At 40.9% G+C, this 20,740-nt stretch overlaps 1 protein-coding gene across 4 annotated transcripts in view; it reads left to right on the top strand.

Moving 5' to 3' along the window:
* The window catches only part of CARMIL1 (capping protein regulator and myosin 1 linker 1), a 376,378-nt gene that overhangs the window by 261,297 nt on the left and 94,341 nt on the right, over window positions 1-20,740 (top strand). For all 4 annotated transcript variants that reach the window (XM_040353821.1, XM_040353823.1, XM_040353822.1 and 1 more), the window contains 4 exons: window positions 4,680-4,773; window positions 10,749-10,847; window positions 13,759-13,887; window positions 14,269-14,397. In XM_040353821.1, the coding sequence (XP_040209755.1) occupies window positions 4,680-4,773; window positions 10,749-10,847; window positions 13,759-13,887; window positions 14,269-14,397 (451 nt within the window). The remainder of the gene's footprint in view (window positions 1-4,679; window positions 4,774-10,748; window positions 10,848-13,758; window positions 13,888-14,268; window positions 14,398-20,740) is intronic.

Consider the following 20,740-nt stretch of genomic DNA (forward strand, 5'->3'; position numbering starts at 1 on the left):
TATGATATAGAGCACAGTATAGCATATGTTAACCACTTCTCTACTTTGGGTGTTTTTCAGATTTGGCGTTTACAAGACTAAAACATTTTTTTTTGCTAGAAAATTACTTAAAACCCACAAACATTATATATTTTTTTTCTAATACCCTAGAGAATAAAATGGCGATCATTGCAATACTTTTTGTCACACCATATTTGCGCAGCGGTCCTACAAGCGCACTTTTTTTGGAAAAAAAACACTTTTTTGAATTAAAAAATAAGACAGCAATAAATTTGGCCCAATTTTTTTATATATTGTGAAAGATAATGTTACGCCGAGTAAAATGGTACCCAACATGTCACGCTTACAAATTGCGCCCGCTCGTGGCATGGCGTTAAACTTTTACCCTTAAAAATCTCGATAGGCGACGTTTAAAAAATTCTATAGGTTGCATTTTTTGAGTTACAGGGTAGGCCTAGGGCTATAATTATTGCTCTCGCTCTAACGATCGCGGCGATACCTCACTTGTGTCGTTTGAACACCATTTTCATATGCGGGCGCTACTCACGTATGCGTTCGCTCCTGCGCACGAGCTCGTCGGGACGGGGCGCTTTAAAATTTTTTTTTTTTTTTTCTTATTTATTTTTATTTATTTTATTATTTTTTACACTGGAAAAAAAAAAAATGATCACTTTTATTCCTATTACAAGGAATGTAAACATCCCTTGTAATAGAAAAAAGCATGACAGGTCCTCTTAAATATGAGATCTGGGGTCAAAAAGACCTCAGATCTTATATTTAGACTAAAATGCAAAAAAAAAAAAAAAAAATTGGAAAATGTCATTTTTTCAAATGACAAAAAAAAAAAAATGTTTCTTTAAGAGGCTGGGCGGGACTGACGTTTTGACGTCACTTCCGCCCAGCCGAGCTATGGGGACGGGCGAAGGAGATTTTTCCTTCAGTCTCGTCCCCGCTCAGCTCCCGAACGGTCGCGATCTCCTCCGCCGCTACCGGGGCCCCTCTCCCGCCACCGATAACGGCGATCTCGCGGCGCATCCGCCGCGGAGACCGCCGTTATCGTTACCAGAACCGCTGACAGTAAAGATAGATACCTCAGGTGTGGCAGCAGCTGCTGCCGTTACCGAGATATGTATCTTTAAAGTGCCGCCGTATATAGTCGTACAGCGGTCTGGAAGTGGTTAAAAGAAGAGTAGAATCGTGCTAAATCTTTGATCCAACGATCAATTTCCAATCTATTGGAGAAAAAGTTCATATATAAAGTCCACCAGTGCTTGAAACTATGGGCTTTTTCCAAGATATGCGATGGCAAAGTCCATCCACCATCTACAACGTGCAAAGTCCACCACCAGATAATACGATTTACTCCTTACCAGATCCACATGATCCCCCGTTACAGAGAATTAAAAGGTGCATGTAGTTTAAACACAGCCTGGGTTTTTCTCCAAATATGTGCGTACATGTTTCCCCAGGGCACCTCTAGTTCGCTCATGCGGATGGATGGATGAATTTATAAAAGAACTCCATATAGTGTAAAACCGTTAACATGTTTATTAATAGCATAAAATATTGCACTTACAGCATCAGCTTTAATAGAAAGCCTTAAGTCTGGTGTGCCGGCCAGCGCACATCCAGACAAACCGTTCTTCTGGGACACAAATGGAAACACAAGGTGACATCAGCATGTCACTCCGCCCTACGCGTTTCATTAGAGATGACATTGTCCAGGGCTGCCAATGCACCAGAATGGACAAAAATAAAACCACATGTACCATTTTAAGCAACTCAGAACATGAGTGTGTTACCGTGCATTGTTGTGCACTGCAACGCTTGTGTGTTTTCTTAGTGCAATAGGGTGCCATTGATGATACAAGCATGGTGCGTTAAGGTACCTCATAGGTGTGAAAAAGCTGTAATGCTTTTAACTACTTTTATTTCAAAGTAAAGAGTAGCTAATTTGCAGTCCATTATCTGACATGTTTCAAAAAAAATTGCATCTGTACCCACCCTCCTTACTAGATGATGCTTGACTGACAGCGCAGCTTGCATAAAAAGGTTCCCCCTTCTATAGAAAGTTGAGCCTTGTTACTTGTTTGAGCTGATCAGCTGTGATATGCTATGGACAGGGAGAGGCCACATATTGGAAAAAGTCAAGTAGAACTTCTTTTTTTTTTTTGGATAGTAAGGGAGGTTTACAACCCATTTTGCACCATCTGAGTCCCATGGGGAGATTTCCATTTACTTCCTGTCCATTACCAAACAGGAAGTGAGAGGAAATCCCTCTGGAGTGAGGAAATATCTTGTCCCAATTGGAAGATTTACACTCCATTCCTGTTCTGGGGACAGATTTTGGGACATTCTTTTACTTTCAATTTTCGATGAAAATGGTACACATGACAAATGGAGAGGGTGAATCTGCCTAATGGGAGAAGAGACCGCAAAAAATAATAATCTGAAAGGTGTTCTAATCCTCTCCACTCTATCCAAAACTAAAAGAATGTTGCCTTTAATTACACTTAAAATTATAAATGTTCAGATTTCAGTTATATGCATCTGGACACTCTGAACGTGGATTTTCCTTCCCAGAAAGAGTAGCTTCTCTAACTTCATAATGGGTTTGTTATTGGGCCATTTTGGTACAAACCGTGCTTAGCAAAGTTATTTTTTTTCTTTCTTTTTTATGTTTTTTTTTTTTTTCTTCTCTGAATTCTTGTCTTCACTGTGACACTCTCCTAGACGTTAGTGTGCGTGATTTGGCTTGGATGTGAACATTCCTGTCAGAATAACATTTCAATGCAGTGCTTTGTGTAACTTCTACAAGTAAACCCACTGACTGAAAAGACCAGTGTTCTAGGCCGGATATATTGGTATGCTGGTGAAATAATTGGTAGTGAGTATGTATATATTTATTCAGTGCTGCAAGAAATAAAATTTGGCACACAAATAAAAAAAACAAGGTAAAAGAATTTTACACATTAAAGGTTATTCTGTAACCTGCTATGAGGATGTATTTTATAGATCTACTGTACATGTTAAAAATATCATAATTATACAATTATCCTATTAATGTGTTAAGAAAAAAAAATCAACCTTGATTCTATGTATCGTGTTAATTAAATATGTACTGTAAATGGGGGAAGTCATGTTTGCTTAACCACTTCAGCCCCGGACCATTTTGCTGGTCAATGACCGGGCCACTTTTTGTGATTCGGCACTGCGTAGTTTTAACTGACAATTGCGCGGTCGTGGACGTGGCTCCCAAACAAAATTGGTGTTTTTTTTTTCCCCCCACAAATAGAGCTTTTTTTGCGCTATAGACAAAAATAGAGCGACACTTTTGAAAAGAAATGAATATTTTTTACTTTTTGCTATAATAAATATCCCCCAAAAATATATAAAAAAAAAAAAAATGTTTTCCTCCGTTTAGGCCGATACGTATTCTTCTACATATTTTTCGTAAAAAAAAATCGCAATAAGCGTTTATTGATTAGTTTGCACAAAAGTTATATCGTCTACAAAATAGGGGATAGTTTTATGGCATTTGTATTAATATATATTTTTTTTACTAGTAATGGCGGTGATCTGCGATTTTTATCGGTACTGTGACCTTGTGGCGGACACTTCAGACACTTTTGACACATTTTTTGGGACCATTGGCATTTTTTATAGCGATCAGGGCTATAAAAATGCATTGATTACTGTAAAAATGTCACTGGCAGGGAAGGGGTTAACACTAGGGGGCAATCAAGGGGTTAATTATGTTCCCTAGGTCTGTTCTAACTGAAGGGGGGGTGGGATTGACTAGGGGAAATGACAGATCGCTGTTTATACATTGTATGAACATACGATCAGTAATTTCTCCCCCTGAAAGAACCGGGAGCTGTGTGTTTACACACACAGCTCCCGGTTCTCGCTCTGTAACGAGCGCGGGTGCCCGGCGGTGATCGCGCCCGCCGAGCACTCGCATCGGCACCAAGGGCAAGCAGGGGGGGGCGCGCGCCCCTAGCGGCCGCAATGCAAAAATCACTTTATATTACGTGATTTTGTGCAGCCGAGTCGACCTGCCGCCGTAAAACTACGGTGGGAGGTCGGCAAGCAGTTAAAACATATGCAGCCTGCTTTCCGCTTTGCAGTGCTGCACTTTACGGCTTCATTTCACAATGCATTTCTAGTAAGGAAGATTGGGAGTTATTAACTAAAGGAAAATCCACTTTGCACTGAAAGTGCACTTGGAAGTCCAGTTGCTGTATATCTGAGGGGGACATGCAAGGAAAATAAAAAAACAGCATTTTAGCTTGCAGAAGATTCGATGATAAAATCAGCAGAGCTTCCCCTCATTTCAGATCTACCGCTCAGATTTACAGTGACTGCACTTCCAAGTGCACTTGTAGTGCAAAGTGGATTTACCTTTCGTAAATGACCCCTATTGTCTTTTCTGTCTGTTCAGACAGTGGAGCAATAGAGTCACATCTAGCTTGTACAGTATACCTCATGTCATTGTAATTATATTACTCTATTGAAATTAGGGCATCATCCTGTACTAGATTATTTAAACCTCGGCCACATAAAAAGTGCTAAATGCAGACCAGACAGCTTTCCAAAGTCTAGAGGTTACTCGTTCAGCTAACTTGGTATTAAAGTGTCCTTTTCTCCTTGATACATATAAGGGCTTTGTGTTATAGGAACTACACCCTGCGATTTATGCCTATACCTATAAATGATGCTTCCCAAGCGCTGAAAACCAACCCAGAGAAAACAGAAGAAGCTTTACAAAAGGTATTTGGACACCCACCGCATTTACTTCATAACAAATGTCTTTCTTACCTAAATCCTGTCCTTCTGTATGTAACATTATTTCTTTTATAATGACTTGATGGTTCAGTTTGTTTCTAAATTCACAGATAACTTTTCTATGTCTGTATTATTTCTCCAGTTCACGGAATATTCAGTTTTGGGAAAAAAGTTCTGGAACACTTTGGAATTTACTGCCGAGTGGATCCTAAACTGTAATCTTGTCTAAGAGATCATGCACTTGGGCATTTTTAGGCTTTGCGTACTGTATTTTCCGGCGTATAAGACGACTGGGCGTATAAGACGACCCCCTAATTTTCCAGGAAAAATGTTGGTTTTGGGATATACTCACTGTATAAGACTACCCCCTTCTTACTAGTCTTTCTGGAAGCTGAGGGGTAGCCAGAACCGCTGACAGAAACAGGCTTTTTCAAATCTCACTGTGCCATTACATTACATTCCTCACTGTGCCATTATATTACATGCCCCCACTGTGCCATCACTTGCCCCCACTGTGCCATCACTTGCCCCCACTGTGCCATCACTTGCCCCTCACTGTGCCATCACTTGCCCCTCACTGTACCATCACTTGCCCCTCTCTGTGCCATCACTTGCCCCTCTCTGTGCCATCACTTGCCCCTCTCTGTGCCATCACTTGCCCCTCTCTGTGCCATCACTTGCCCCTCTCTGTGCCATCACTTGCCCCCACTGTGCCTGAACTTGCCCCCCAGTGCAATCACTGCAATCACTCACTTTTTTTCTGAATAGACTTGCAGGCGGTGACAGTCTCTGTGCTGCGAGTGTCAATGATTTGAAAGCCGCGCCTTCTCTTCAGAGTGTTCTGTGATAGGCGGAACACAAATTTTCCCAGCAGCGCCTCTGTTCTGTGTTCCACCTATCACTGACGTCTTCTCATCTCGTCCGAGGATGAGAAGGCATCTGTGATAGGAGGAACACAGAACAGAGGCGCTGCTGGGAAGATTTGTGTTCTCCCTATCACAGAACACTCTGAAGAGAAGGAGCGTCTTTTAAATCATTGAAGCTCGCAGCACGGAAACCGTCCCCGGCGTATAAGACGACCCCCGACTTTGGATGCATTTTTTTGCATCCAGAAAGTTGTCTTATACGCCGGAAAATACAGTATATCTCTCTCTGAGCTTTCCCAAACCTGGGGAGCCGCACGTGCTGTGTACAGCCTGCCGTTCTAGTGAATGGCTGTACAAGACCGTTACTCTTGTAAACCAAGATGCTCCTTTGCATCAACATTTACCCGCACATGTGCATCCTACATATTTTTCAAATGCAAAACATTGGCATTTGGGAAAGCTGCATGTAGAAATACAGTACTGTGCAAAAGTTTTAGTGTAAAAAAATGCTGTAAATTAAGATGGCTTTCGGAAATAGGAGTGTTAACAGTTAATTGATAAAAATAAAGAAAGTGGAAAGTAAAGTGCATAGGACATGGGAACCTGGCTAAGTGACTCAACTATGCACGAAAACGTAGGAATTCGGATGCAGAAAATTTGCAGCAAGTGCTCTGTACTGATGAGTCAAAATGTTAAATATTTAGCTGCAGCAAAAGTTTGTTTGCCGATGGGCTGAAGAGCGGTACAACAATGAGTGTCTGCAGGCAACATTGAAGCATAGTGGAGGTTCCTCGTAATCTTCGGGCTGCATTTCTGCAAATGGATTTGGAGATTTGGTCAGGATCAATGATGTCCTCAATCCTGAGAAACACAGATAGATACTTATCCATCATGCCATACCATTACAGAGGTGTGTGATTGGCCCCACATTTATTCTACAGCAGGACAAAGACCCCAAACATACAGCCAATATCATTAAGAACTATCTTCAGCATAAAGAACAAGAAGTACTGCAAGTGTTGGTTTGACTCCCTCAGAGCCTTGAGCTCAACATTGAGTATGTTTGGGTATTACATGAAGAGACAGAAGGATTTGAGGCAGCCTTCATCTGCAGAAGATATGTGGTTAGTTCTCCAAGATGTTTGGAACAACCTATCTGCCGAGTTCCTTCTAAAACCTGTGTGCAAGTGTACCTAGAGGAATTGAATAACTGAAGCTGTTTCAAAGAGCGGTCACACCAAATATTGATTTGTATTGGATTTGTCTTCTGTTCCATTACTTTCCATTTTTTAAATTGATAAAAATAAACTATTAACACCTGCCTAAGGCTTTTGCACAGTATTATATATTCTTTTTAAATGAAGACATAACTGGATGAAATTGTGTTTTTTAATATCTATATAGAGTTGCAGTGCTATACTGTTGGAAACAATAGCCAAGCTCTCAATTTGAATCTGCAAATATAAGTGTTGCTAGATACAATCAAAACGCAAACTGTATAAAAGCTGTGTGTAATTTGAAACATGAATTTCATGCTCCCTTCATAGAATTTGATACATGTACAGGGATACAATTACACATTATCACTCATAACAATTGATACAAGATCCCATTAATGACAAAATCGGATACGTCTACTGCAAATGATATCCCATTTGCTGGAAACAGATATGGCAGCCCACTAATATTAATATTGTCTTTTGACTAACTAATGTCTTTAAAAAAAAAAAAAGAAACTCGCACACACTGCCCGCAGCGACTTCATACTTTCAATATTTTTGAGGTCGCTGTTTCATTCATGGGTCCACAGAGTGCAAAAAGTGTTACCTTCAGTGCCAAAGAGAATCAAATCAATGTATGTGTTTGTTTTAAAAGCTAATGCCACCTTTAGGGTGCAATATGAGACATGGTTAGCAAGCACAGCCCCCCACCCTCAAACTATCCCCCCACTAACAAAACCCAGAGGTTCTTCTCCATGTCCGCTCCTGTAAAATTTGAATTTGGAGTGGCTCCACCCACACAGCTATCTCATTTATATACAGAGAGTTGTAGCCCATTGATACTTACCCTAGCTTCAAAGCTTTTGGTCCGTACCTCAGTACAGACATGAGCTGAACAAATAGTCTGCAAGAACCACTGATCACGGTTGCAATGCTTTGCAGGCTCATGCAAAAATAAATGCAGATTTTTGATTTTTACAATACAGATGCATTTATAATATTTCTGCAACGTGGGAGGGATTTTCCTTTAAGTTGGTCTTATTCAATAAAGAATGCATATTCTTCTTCCCACCTGTCACACTGGTGATTTGGCCACTGGCAACACTTTGCCAGGGACAGATTTGTTGGGGTGCAGCTGCCACTTTACTCAATGCGTGCGACTTCCTCTATGGCTGAAATAAGAATCTTCATGCTAATGAAGGAGCAGCAACATCTGGCACATTCACCCAGGGAAGAAGAGACTTTATCGAGGAAGGATGCTAGCGACACAATTGTCAGTGTGACTTTCTCCTAAAGTATAACTATCCAAAACTAGAAGATGCTTTTGGATAAGAGCATCTGTCAGTTTTTATTGTTGTCTGTACCCCCATTATGGAGATTCATCCTCTATTTGTAATGTTTACTGTTCTCACTTGATGAAAGTAAAGGAAAGTCCCATACTTTGGGTTGTCGCCAGAACAGGAATATAGGGGACATTTTCCAATGAGGGCACGAAGTATGGTGACAAACAGGATTCCCTCACTTTGGAAGGATTTCCTCTCAATTCAGTTATGGGACAGGAAGTGAAGGGAAATCTCCCCAATGGGACACAGATGGCAAAAAAAAGCTGACAGAGACGTTATAAGCCTCCCTTACGCTATCCAAATACAAAAAAAAAATGTTTTGCCTTCAGTTGCATTTAAATGCTTACTTTTAGGCACAGTATCCTTTGGCAACTGACCAGAATTAATCTTGTAATATTCTGACTTTAGCAAAGTTAAACCTTATTTGTTGCTACAAGTAATTTGGCAATCATTTGGATGCAAACAGCTACCTGACGGGGCTTCCCCCTCAGGTGTCGGATTTGTGTAATGTACATAGTGTAAGGATCAGGAGTGAGTAACGCACAGAGTGCAGAAGTCAGGTGTGTTTAAAGCAAATAGAGCAGGGGTCAGGAGTGTGTCACATACCCTCAACCTCCAATCAATGGCTGGTAGGTGGGAATCAGTTTCTCATTCTTCCTTGAAGTTTCCAGCAGGATCCCTGGTGAAAGCTCTTGAGAATATAATGTTGCTGGATATAATGCAGTCCCATATGTTGCACTGAGGTTGCCCACAGGCTGCCTAGGTCCCATCGGTCAGCAGGGAGGCCCATGCCTTGTATACCCCTATTGAAGGCCCTGAGCTTAGAAAGTAATTTTTAAGAAAAATAAATGTTTTGTTACATTTCCCAAACTACACTGAAATCGCACTCTGTTCATGTGATCTGCCACCAGTTAAATTAATGACACCCCATAACAGATCGCAAAACGCAGTGCAATTGCAAGAATTGGATCGCATGGGTGTGAACCTTTTTTGTGCGGTGAGAATTGAGCCCATACAAAATGGATGAGCTCAAATCACACTGCAAAGAATTACATGTGATTTGAATAGGAATGCTGTAGGATTCCTATCCAGATCGCATGCAATGTCCCACACTGCACAAGTGTGTACTTAGGCTTAAAGCGGAAGTAAACCCATCCATTAAACAGTTTAATTTCCATCACGTGCCGGAAATGTAACACTCCCATTGGTTGTGCTCTCAACCAAACTGTCAAACCATCCAATGGCTGGTGTCATAAGTGACCACATGTGCAACATCATGGCAGTTGTAGATTAAACAGAGGTAAAGATGGCAGCTTCCTTGGCCAAAAAAGATAAGGGGATTTACTTACACTTTAAGCTAAACCTTTCATAAGGTGAGCATATGGTGTTGCTTTCTTTTGTTAGACGTGATCAGTACCAACAAAGTGTGTGTTTTATCATAATAGGTTCATACCTGTCATAGATCCCCCCTGCTTTTTCTGAGAATATGAATGTCCAAAGCTCATTTACACATACCGTATATAAAAAATTGAGTAAAAAAAGGCAAATTGCCATTGAAAGAATAGTGTATGTGATTTACCGGTAAGTTTACTTGTCATTAATTTCATATTTCCCCTTGAATAGTGTATTCTAATTGTAAATCATCTAAAATACCTTTGAATTTAAATAACTAAATAAGAGCCAGCCAGTCTAAGTAAAGAATGAGATTTTATGTTTGAATACTCTTGGTTTATATCCACCTCTTCCCCTTGTGTTATCAGGCTTACATAATAATAAAGAGCAAATGATCGATTCAGTAAACCACATAGAAGAATCACGAGTCATTTTCCATTCTTCAGACTGATAGCAGCTGATTGCATGCTATTGATTACTGCACTTTGCCCTGCCGTCTTAAATTAGCCGTTTTAGAAAAAAAATTATAACAAGGCGAGCATACCAGCATATAGGGAAAATGTGAAGACATTTATTTCAGTTTTTAAAGAAACAAGTCGTGGAAAGGATAGTTCTTTATGTTTAATTTAAACAACGTTCTAAAAAGGCTTATACTCGTGGTTGTCTGCATCACAGATTATATGCTTTGTACGTTTTTTTTTTTTTTTTTAATGTTTTTCTTGTGTTTTCAAGTTAGAGATTTTGCTTTTTTTGTTCTTGAAGAGGTTTAGATGTGACAAGTGTGTTATTTATTATTGGTCAAATGAGAATGGTGAATGGAAACCAGAGGTTCCATTATTAAGTGCTCTGCTCAGGATGTTGTCTGTGAGAACCTTTACACTTGAATTTCATTAGCTGTTGAGACGGTTTGTTAATGTTAATGAAGAAATCAATGTACTGTCATTAAACGCTGTTTAAGTGCCCCAGTAGCACAGCCAACCTTTTTATATACCGTATATATATTTTTTTTCTCATAAACAATTGAGTCCTTCCTTTTCAATGTTAAAATGCAAAGGACTGAGCAATATGTTTCTTATCAGAGTATATTTTGTGTCTGTTCTTGTAATAATAGACTCTTATTGTACGTATTTTCTTTCAAGATGGAAAACTATTTGCTGAGGAACCATGAGACCAGGAAATACCTTCAGGAACAGGCCTATAGATTGCAGCAGAGTATTGTAACTAGCACTACACAGCAGGTGAGCTGCCTTATTGAAAAAGAGTAAGAGCGTTTCATAAACTGAACATGTCATTTTCTTTGGTGTGTACATGACACGTATATGAAATAAGGAACCTTTTTTCTGGGACCATTCATGTGTCTGGAAGGTTTGGCATTTCTTCCAAAGCGTGTTATGTACTGTTATAATCATCGGTTTATATGGCAGAATATGTATGCAGACAATTTAGAAGAAAATATTAGCTATCAGACCAAACACATTTATTTTTTATGTGATTCAGATCTATTAGGCCCCATTCAAACCAGAGCAATTTGAAGATTTACCAGAAGCGATTTAATGATCCACCCTGGGATTTCTGTTCTATTCAGTGATTCCCCATTCACACCTGAGCATTGTCTATCGCTTGAAGCTCATCGCTCAAAAAAGTACACAAGCTTGTTTTGGGGCAGAGTCACGTGTTTTGGCTCCAAAAGAGTTTAAAAGGCACACCTTGTACTGATACCCAAATTATTCACAGGGAATCGGGGCTAAACCCTATTGAAACGTAAGTGATTCGTTGACCCGTCAATGCAAAGCCCTATTCTCGCACCTCCTAGGTATCTGGGTACCTTGCATACCTACAGAGTTGTTCCTGTGCTATTACCCTCAGGGTACCTAACTTTAGTTCAGATACTACTAACTGTTGATCATATATATGCTGCTTTGTTTGTACCACATATTCTGTGAAGTTACCCTTTCATTCTATGTCGCGTGCCAAAAAAAAAAAAACGCACCTAAAAATGTGCATTCTATTGGCAAGAATAAAAATAAATGTTGCTTAAGGTCCTTCACTGCACTGTAACAGCAAGGTAAAATACATGCATTTTATTATTATTATGATTATGATTATTATTTTACATCTGTACAAAAATCAGCTTTGCATTGGGGCTTCTACCTTTTTTCTAATAATTTTTGGTGAAGCATGAGCAGTTTTTGGCACCAATGTGCATTACTGGATTGAAATTACAGATCTGGATACCCCTTCACCCTCCACTATTATTGATTAGCCTCTAAGGGCAGACTGTGTATTTTCCATGTCCCCAGCTTGGCTCATGTGCACAATTCTATTGGAGCTAGAGATAACCAGAAATAGTGAGCTAGAGAACGTTGTGCCAGCTTTGGACAGGCCCAGGCCCAGACTCGAATAGGATGATATACATCAAACGGGTGCAGTGCACTATTGCCTTTCTTTTCTGCAGAGGCCAGTTATTCTTGAATAGCACAGTTGATCAAGAAGTATGTATATAATAATAAATGTGTGTGTGTGTGTGTGTGTGTGTGTATATATATATATATATGTGTGTGTGTGTGTGTGTGTGTGTGTGTGTGTGTGTGTGTATATGTATAAATATAGAGAAAGAAAATATATGTGGCTTAACAGGTACACCTTTAAAGGCCTTTTGGCATGCACAGCATATCAGCATGCACAAACTGTATGGAAGTAACCCCTTGTGCTCAACTCAATGACATGCTACCAGGCTGACTATTAATAACTAGTTTGTTTATCATAGAGATACATGAAGGCTGCTGTACACATGCTAATATGCATCTAGGCATTGGGACGTAAAGTGGAACAACAATCCCACTAGAAAAGCTACTTGGAGACATCAAACCATTCCTTTTGTCAAAAAAGAGATACTAGTTGGTTTTTCTTTCAGTTTTTTTTTATGTACACTCCAGGCTCATTCCCAATATCTGTATGATTCTAAGAATGTGCATGAGTGACATCATCAGTGGCTGGCCAGTGGGTGAAGCAACTGGAGCCTAGACCTGTCATTGCAGGAATACGAAAAAGTTTAACCAGAGTGGTGGCTGAACACATCTGTGTTCTACAAGGCCTAGAAAGTGAGATTATGTTAGTTGCACACTGTGATGTCAAGGTGGGTGTTAAAGTGAGAGGATGAATGGCACCATCAAAACCTATGCAAATAAGGATCCTCACCAGCCATTCCCCGCGTCTTTTATGTGTAACTGAAATCTCTATGGTTCTGTGCATTTATACATGGCTATAGATACAAAGGTTACATCTTGGGGTCAAGAACCATTTGAGACATTAGAAATTGACCTAGATATATTTAGGAAATTAGCCTGGAAGTTTCGAAAATTCTACTGTATTATGCTAACTAACGTGAAAGGTTAATGATAATTGTGTTAGGCCGCGTACACACGATCAGTCCAATCCGACGAGAACGGTCCGAAGGACCGTTTTCATCGGTTAACCGATGAAACTGACTGATGGTCTAATGTGCCTACTAACCATCAGTTTAAAAACCGATCGTGTCAGAACGCGGACACGTAAACCACGTACGACGGCACTATAAAGGGGAAGTTCAAATCCAATGGCGAGACCCTTGGGGCTGCTTTAGCTGATTTTGTGTTAGTAAAAGACGATTTGCGCTTTTCTGTCTGTTACAGCGTGATGAATGTGCTATCTCCAAAACAAACGCTAGTTTTACAAGAACGAGCGCTCTCGTCCCCTCATTTAGTCTGAGCTTGCGTGAATTTTGAACCGATGGTCGTTTTGACCTATCGGTTAGGCGTCCATCGGTTTAATTTTAAAGCAAGTTCTCTTTTTTTGGACCGAAGGACAACTGACCGATGGGGCCCACACACGGTCGGTTTGGACCGATGAAACTGAACTTCAGTCCGTTTTCATCGGTTTTGTCCGATCGCGTGTACAAGGCCTAATATTGCAACTTTGTACCTGTTCCTTGGCTTTTCAAAGTTAAAGCTATGAGCAAGCTGATCCTTTTTTCAATTAGATTAGATTTCTAAGGTTAGTTTTTAAATGTTCTCATGTAAGGTTCCATGACAAAGACAAACGATTTTTTTCACTGCGCCTCATAAGTCATAAGGTAATGCTAACAATGTTTTATCTTTTATTCATTTCTAGATGATTGACAGAATTTGTGTCAAAGTCCAAGACCACCTAAACTCCTTGCGAAACTGTGGAGTTGATTTTGTCTTAGAAGATGTCAAGTCTGCTGAGAAAATAATGCGAGATGCAAAGAATTCAAAAACTGTAAGTGCACCTTCTAAAAATTTTGCAGTGCTGGCCCTCTGACTTAAAGTTGAACTTCAGGTTAATGGTAAAGTGAACAGATGAAATTCATACATGAGAGCTGTTTTACCTACGTAGCCAAAGGATTTGTACTTCTGTCCATTCAGTCCTGTGATTTACACCGCTTTAAGCAGTGTACCAATGAGCTCATCTCTCGTTTTTGCACTGCAACACACCTAATTGGCTGCTTTCGCTCCCTACCTCTTCCTCGCTATACAGGCCCTGTAAGAAGCTGATATTTACACTTGCATCTGTAGTTCAGCTTTAGAAGTATACAGGGGAGTTTCTAGTCTGAAAAGGAATTGGCATCTTCATTACTAATATGCGTCTGTTATCTTCTAGCTTTTGCCAAATTTATATCATCTCGGAGGTGCAGCATGGGCTGGAGCCAATAATTTACCTACCCCAATTCAAGAGACCTTAGAATCAATGGCAGGAGAGGTGACCAGAGTTGTTGATGATCAGCTGAAGGTATGAATGTATTTTTTAAAGTAGCCATTATTTAAGTATTTTAGGCTGTATTTTACTTTAGGAACGGGAATTCAGAGAGTTGTATCTTTTGGAGTACCACCCACTTTCTCTATATTCTAGTTTTTTTTGTATGAAGGTTATAGGCGTGAATCTGGAGTATCAGTTTCAGCCTAACTTTGCACATTGCATTAAATACTTTAGTTGGGTTGTGCAGTAAACCTGGGACTCTAGCCCACACTGTGATCCTTCTAGGGATTGGTAGTGTGTAATAGCAGAAATGTTTATTTTTTTGCACTAAATTCTCAAATTTCGGTGTCAATTTCAGAAAGGAGAAAACTCAGAACAGTGTTTTTCTGGATTCTTTATATTACTCTCTTGAACATTATTAGACATTGCTTTAAAAAAAAGTGAAAAATGATTTGTTGCCTTTTTTTTTTTTTTTTAGCAGATCTATATGTATGCTATAGGGGCAATGCATTTAAATGAATTTTTCATTAAAGTGAACAAATCTAGTTGCCCAATAAGCCAATGTACTGAGTCTTCTTTACAACAGCATGCCTTTTTTTTTTTAACCAGGCTATATAGTGGAAATTGTAATTTGGGTAATGAAATCAAAGTGTAATGTTCTGCCGTATATTCTAATTGCCTATGTTCAATGTATAATAATCTACCAGCATGGGATTATCTATAAGAAGCCTAATGACCTCATTCGTATAAACGCAGTTGTGTGGTGTCATCTGCATAAATAATTTGTGGAGAAAATGAACGGTCTTTCATTTTCCATAGATCATACACTTGTGGGAAAATTATACAGGTTCTTTCATCAATCTCCTATTAATGTTCTGGATTATTTTATTATTTATTTATGGGTGTTTAAAGCACATTACAAACCATGTGTAGTACTATTTCAGTACTGTATGTGTAAAAGGACTATTTATTTGATATTTGTGAACTATTATTGATTGATTAATGTGTTTATTCTGCAGAGTATACTGTCTGTCCTTTTTTGAAAAGGTAGCCAGAATGCCTTTCTGATTTCCAATTATGCAAATTATTTTTAATAGAAATGTATTGTTTGGCCTTGTCTTGGGCTAGCCAAGGATGCCAATCAAGACATATAACAAAGCTATGACTGAAAGTATAGCTAAATATTGATAATGAATAATTATACATAACCTATGTACAAGATCAGATATTTAACTGGTGCAACATGTACTACTATATGTTGGGTTTCATAGTGGAGGATACAAGGTCTCTCTAGGGCTTTGTCCTGCACTGATTATTATCTAAGCCCCTTTGTAAGATTAAAGGTTATCCGTAGGAACACTGAATTAAAGCCTAGTACACACAACTAGTCAACAGGTCAACGGAGCCACTATACTAACTATGTGATGTTGGTACAGCCATCGCTCCTGGTGTGCTATTGTGTTCTGACACTCTTTTCAGCACTCTCAGCCATTGGCACCGATTGGGGATAGATCGGTAGATCTTTTTTTCGGTCATGCCTCTGCTTTTGATTTAAACCGAAATGCAAGAGAATTTTTGGATGATGTTACTGCTGTAATGCTTCAATAAATATGTATTCTATGGAGAAGCTGTTGAGTTGCCGGCCTGTACTTTCTATCGATCATTTGTGAGCTTAAAGTGGCGCTCCACCCAAAAATGGAACTTCCGATTTTCGGAAACCCCCCCCCCCCTCCGGTGTCACATTTGGCACCTTTCAGGGGGGACGGGGTCACGCCACTTCCCGTCCCCGATGTCTCCTGGGAAACACACTGTTCCCAGGAGACAGCGGGGACCAGTGAGGGAGCGCCGCACTACTCGTGCATGCGCAGTAGGGAACCAGGCAGTGAAGCCGCAACACTTCACTTCCTGCTTCCCTCATTGTGGATGGTGGCGGGAGCAGCCGAGTGACGATCGATGCCTTGGCTGCTGACATCGCGGGCACGCTGGCCGGGTAATTGTCCATGTTTTAAAAGTCAGCAGCTGCACTATTAGTAGCTGCTGGCTTAAGAAAAAAATATTTGGGTGGACCTCCTCTTCAATTAGCCAGAGCACCGACTACTTACACACCAACTATACTATATAGCGTTAGAGCTTGGGTGAGTTTTCCTCTCCCTTCGACAGAAACCAGCTTCTGTCGGACCGCATGCAGTACACATAGACCGAATGGCAATAGATGTTTAATAGAAACATAGTAACGTTCAATAGAAACCAGCCGATTCCATCTGAGATTCAACCCCTGTGTACTAGGCTTTAGTCCTCTCTCATGTGACTGAGGCATGTCATTTTATTAAATGGTTTGATATAGGAGCAAACAGAAGTAAAATGGTGTGTTATAGGAGGAAAACATATATAGATATTTCAGTTGTTTTTATATTTTCTTTTTTTTCTCAACTAAGGGTAAATGTAGCTTTAAAAAAAATGCCTCACTTTCTTAGTTTGTTAAATACAATTACTGATATACTACTCTTTATGAGGCTGGAACCTGTCCTTTGTCTGGCATTGTTTACACTGTGCAGCTTCCATATATGTCTGTCATAGGGCACACCTGATTTGGCCTGACAGTTGGGTATAAACATGTGGATATTTTGATTCCTATTGGGTACAGTAGGTCATTTAAAAAGCTGTGCACTGGTAATGGAAGAATTGGGGCAAAAAGTTGATTTCTGAAAAAGCACAGATGCTTCCAATAGGCAACCAGCCAAATACTATAATTCATTTTGATAACTTTTATTTCAAAAGGACCACTATCATGGTTGTTGTAGGGACTCCACAATTTCTACCCTCCATTTTCTGTCCAATGTGTTTTCATGTTCATGCTTACTTCTAGATTAATAAATCTAGCCTGAACTGTAGCCTTAGACTGTACAATGTGTAGTGTGTAGGGATGCACCATAACCGGTATCATTATTGGTGCCGATACCAAGCATTTGCACGAGTATCGATACTCGCCCAAATGCTCCCGATACTTTGTGCGATTTGCGTCAATACAAAATCAATTGGAGCAAATCGCACTGCAAAGAATCGCATACGATTTGAACAGAAATGATACGTCCGTTGGTGTTCCTCACAGGGCTAGAGATGTAGAGGCGGTCCGTCCCAAGCTGACATTACTTCCACTCTATACCCACTGGGTCTGGAAACTTCTCCACTAGCCCTGTGAGCACCTCCAGTGCCCATGATTTGCTATCATCGGTGGGACTGGGACATCTATGAAGATTTTGCATTTGACCGAATATGTACTGTGAGTTCTAAAATGTTTAATAAACTGCCTACTAGATGGCACTTTTCCCTTTCTATACACACAGAAGCAGAGGGGGAAATCGCATGCCATTCGACTGGGAATCACACCTCATTCCTGTTCAAGTTGAATACGATTATTTGTAGTGTGATTTGCGTCAAATGTTAAATTTTTTTATTGAGGCAAATCGTACCACAAAGTTATCGGTCCTCGGTATCGGCGAGTACTTGACCAAGAGTATCGTTACTCGTACTCGCCGATAAAAAAAAACTGCATCGGTGCAACCCTAGTAGTGTGTATGCATATTCACATACAAAATATGGAATGGTAGGATGTCAACAAACATAAAACTAATTTAGGTGATTATAAATACTAGAATAACCCACAATGACCTTAGGTTAATCAGCATTTACTTTTGAAATGTCGCAAAGCATGTCTCAGTAAAGTGAACAACATCCATAATTATATCGCTACTCCGTGGGTTCACTGAAGCTGCTTTGCTTCTTTTCCACATTAAAAATTTAGCATTATAATTAAATCAAACAATGGTAATGCAAATTAGGTGCTACATTCAAACACTCCAAAATTAATTTGTCCAGCCTTTATGAAAACAAACATGTTATTGTTCCAAAAGGAATGTTTTCTATGAAATTTTCATATGCACAGTATGAATACGTAAGTTAAAACGAGGGGGAGGGATATATTAACACTATTCTGCATTTTAGTTTTTTGATTACAACACGATTGTGTTTGACCAATTAAATTATATACCGTATTTTTTGCACCATAAGACGCACCTGACCATAAGACGCCCCTAGGTTTTAGAGGAGGAAAACAACCAATACAATTCTGAGGAGGTTACTACAAATTACTGCTCACTGATTGGTTGCTAGAGGTTACTACACATTGCCACTCACCATTCAGTTGCTAGAGGTTACTGCACACTAATTTCCTGCAACTCAGTGTCCCCCTTTGCAAGCTGCTCAGTCCTGCTGCTGCTTTATTAATCCCAACCCCCGCTGCAGACAGAAGAAGGGTGAGGAAACAGAATGCACACACAGCCCGCTCTGTGCATCTTTGATCTCCTGCTTGGCTCCTGCTCCTGCCCAGAGAAGGAGGTGGGAACAGAGAGCCTGTTATGCCTGGAGAAGGAGGGGGGACAGAGAGCGCGGTGTGCCTGGAGAAAGAGGGGGGACAGAGAGCGCGGTGTGCCTGGAGAAAGAGGGGGGACAGAGAGCGAAGTATGCCCGGAGAAGGAGGGGGGACAGAGAGAGCAGTATGCCCGGAGAAGGAGGGGGGGCAGAGAGCGTGGTGTGCCTGGAGAAGGAGGGGGAACAGAGAGTGCAGTATGCCCGGAGAAGGAGGGGGAACAGAGAGCGTGGTGTGCCTGGAGAAGGAGGGGGAACAGAGAGCGTGGTGTGCCTGGAGAAGGAGGGGGAACAGAGAGCGCAGTATGCCCTGGAGAAGGAGGGGGGACAGAGAGCGCAGTATGCCCTGGAGAAGGAGGGGGGACAGAGAGCGCTGTGTGCCTGGAGAAGGAGGGGAGACAGAGAGCGTGGTGTGCCTGGAGAAGGAGGGGGAACAGAGAGCGCGGTATGCCCAGGGATGGAGGGGGAACACGCTCCTTGTCACATACTCACAGTGCCTGCTTCTCTCATGACAGGGAGAAGCAGGCAAGCCACAGCTGAGGAGCCGAGCGGCTGGCCCGGTATTCAGCGGCGGGGTGGCTGGTCTATATTCGCACCATTAGGCTGCTTTGACACTGAGGCGCTTTGCAGGCTATTGCGCTAAAAATAGCGCCTGCAAAGTGCCCTGAAAGAGCCGCTCCTTTATATCCAGTGTGAAAGCCTGATGGCTTTCACACTGGAGCGTTGCGCTGGCAGGACGGTAAAAGAAAAGTCCTGCCAGCCGCATCTTTGAGGTGCTGTAGGAGCTCACCGCTCACCATTTACCGCTCCCACAGCGCCCCTGCCCTTTGAAATCAATGGAGCAGCGCCTCCAAAGCTGAGTTTTTGCGGGTGGGTTTAACCCTTTTTGGGCAGCTAGCGGGGGTTAAAACCGTGCCACCAGCGACCGAAAATCGTGGCAAAGACGACTGTAAAGCGCCGGACTTTACCGCCAACGCCTGCGACACCTCAGTGTGAAAGTACCCTAAGGCGCACAGCCATTTCCCCCCATTTTTTTGGGGGGTGGGGAGTGCGTCTTATGGTGCGAAAAATACGGTACATATTCTCCAATAATAATCCATATACTACACATCCATTCTTAGAGGCCCTGTAATTTATTTTTCATGAAATTGTTTCTTACTGTGTTTTTCTGCCTCCTTGTAACTCCCTCTGTGAGCTCCTGACCCTCTCTGTAGGTTCTAGGTTCTGTTGGTTGATATGTTAGAAGAGGTTTTTTTTATATGTACTCATATTTCTTGTAAATGGATTTTCCCTGATGCAATCAGCATATTTTACACATGCTGGGTTATGTTAATGCCCAGTTCTGCAGTGACAGTGCCATCTTCTGAATGCTAAAAAGGTTGGACTCATAGTGAGTCACACTGGCTCAGAGGATTAGAAGTTAGAAGAAAAGGGATTTTTAATACAGCTTACCTGTAAAATCCTTTTCTTGGAGTACATCACGGGACACAGAGCGGCATATTCATTACTATGTGGGTTATATGGAGTACCTTCAGGTGATGGACACTGGCAATCTCAAACAGGAAGTGCCCCTCCCTATATAACCCCCTCCCATAGGAGGAGTACCTCAGTTTTGTAGCAAGCAGTATGCCTCCCAAAAATGGTCCCCATAAGAGGGGTGGGAGCTCTGTGTCCCGTGATGTACTCCAAGAAAAGGATTTTACAGGTAAGCTGTATTAAAAATCCCTTTTTCTTTCTCGTACATCACGGGACACAGAGCGGCATATTCATTACTATGTGGGATGTCCCAAAGCAATGCTTTACTGAGGGGAGGGAGAAATCTTCCCAAGACACAAGGATTTAATTCAGAGATACTCTCAAATAATAATAAATCCAACTTAGTCGAGAAAAATTAAACTTAAATTTAAATTTTAACTCAAGGGTGCCCCCGATTCTGAGGGTCTTAAATCGC

This window comes from Rana temporaria, chromosome 5 (assembly GCF_905171775.1).
Source record: "Rana temporaria chromosome 5, aRanTem1.1, whole genome shotgun sequence".
In the NCBI taxonomy this organism is placed as follows: domain Eukaryota; kingdom Metazoa; phylum Chordata; class Amphibia; order Anura; family Ranidae; genus Rana; species Rana temporaria.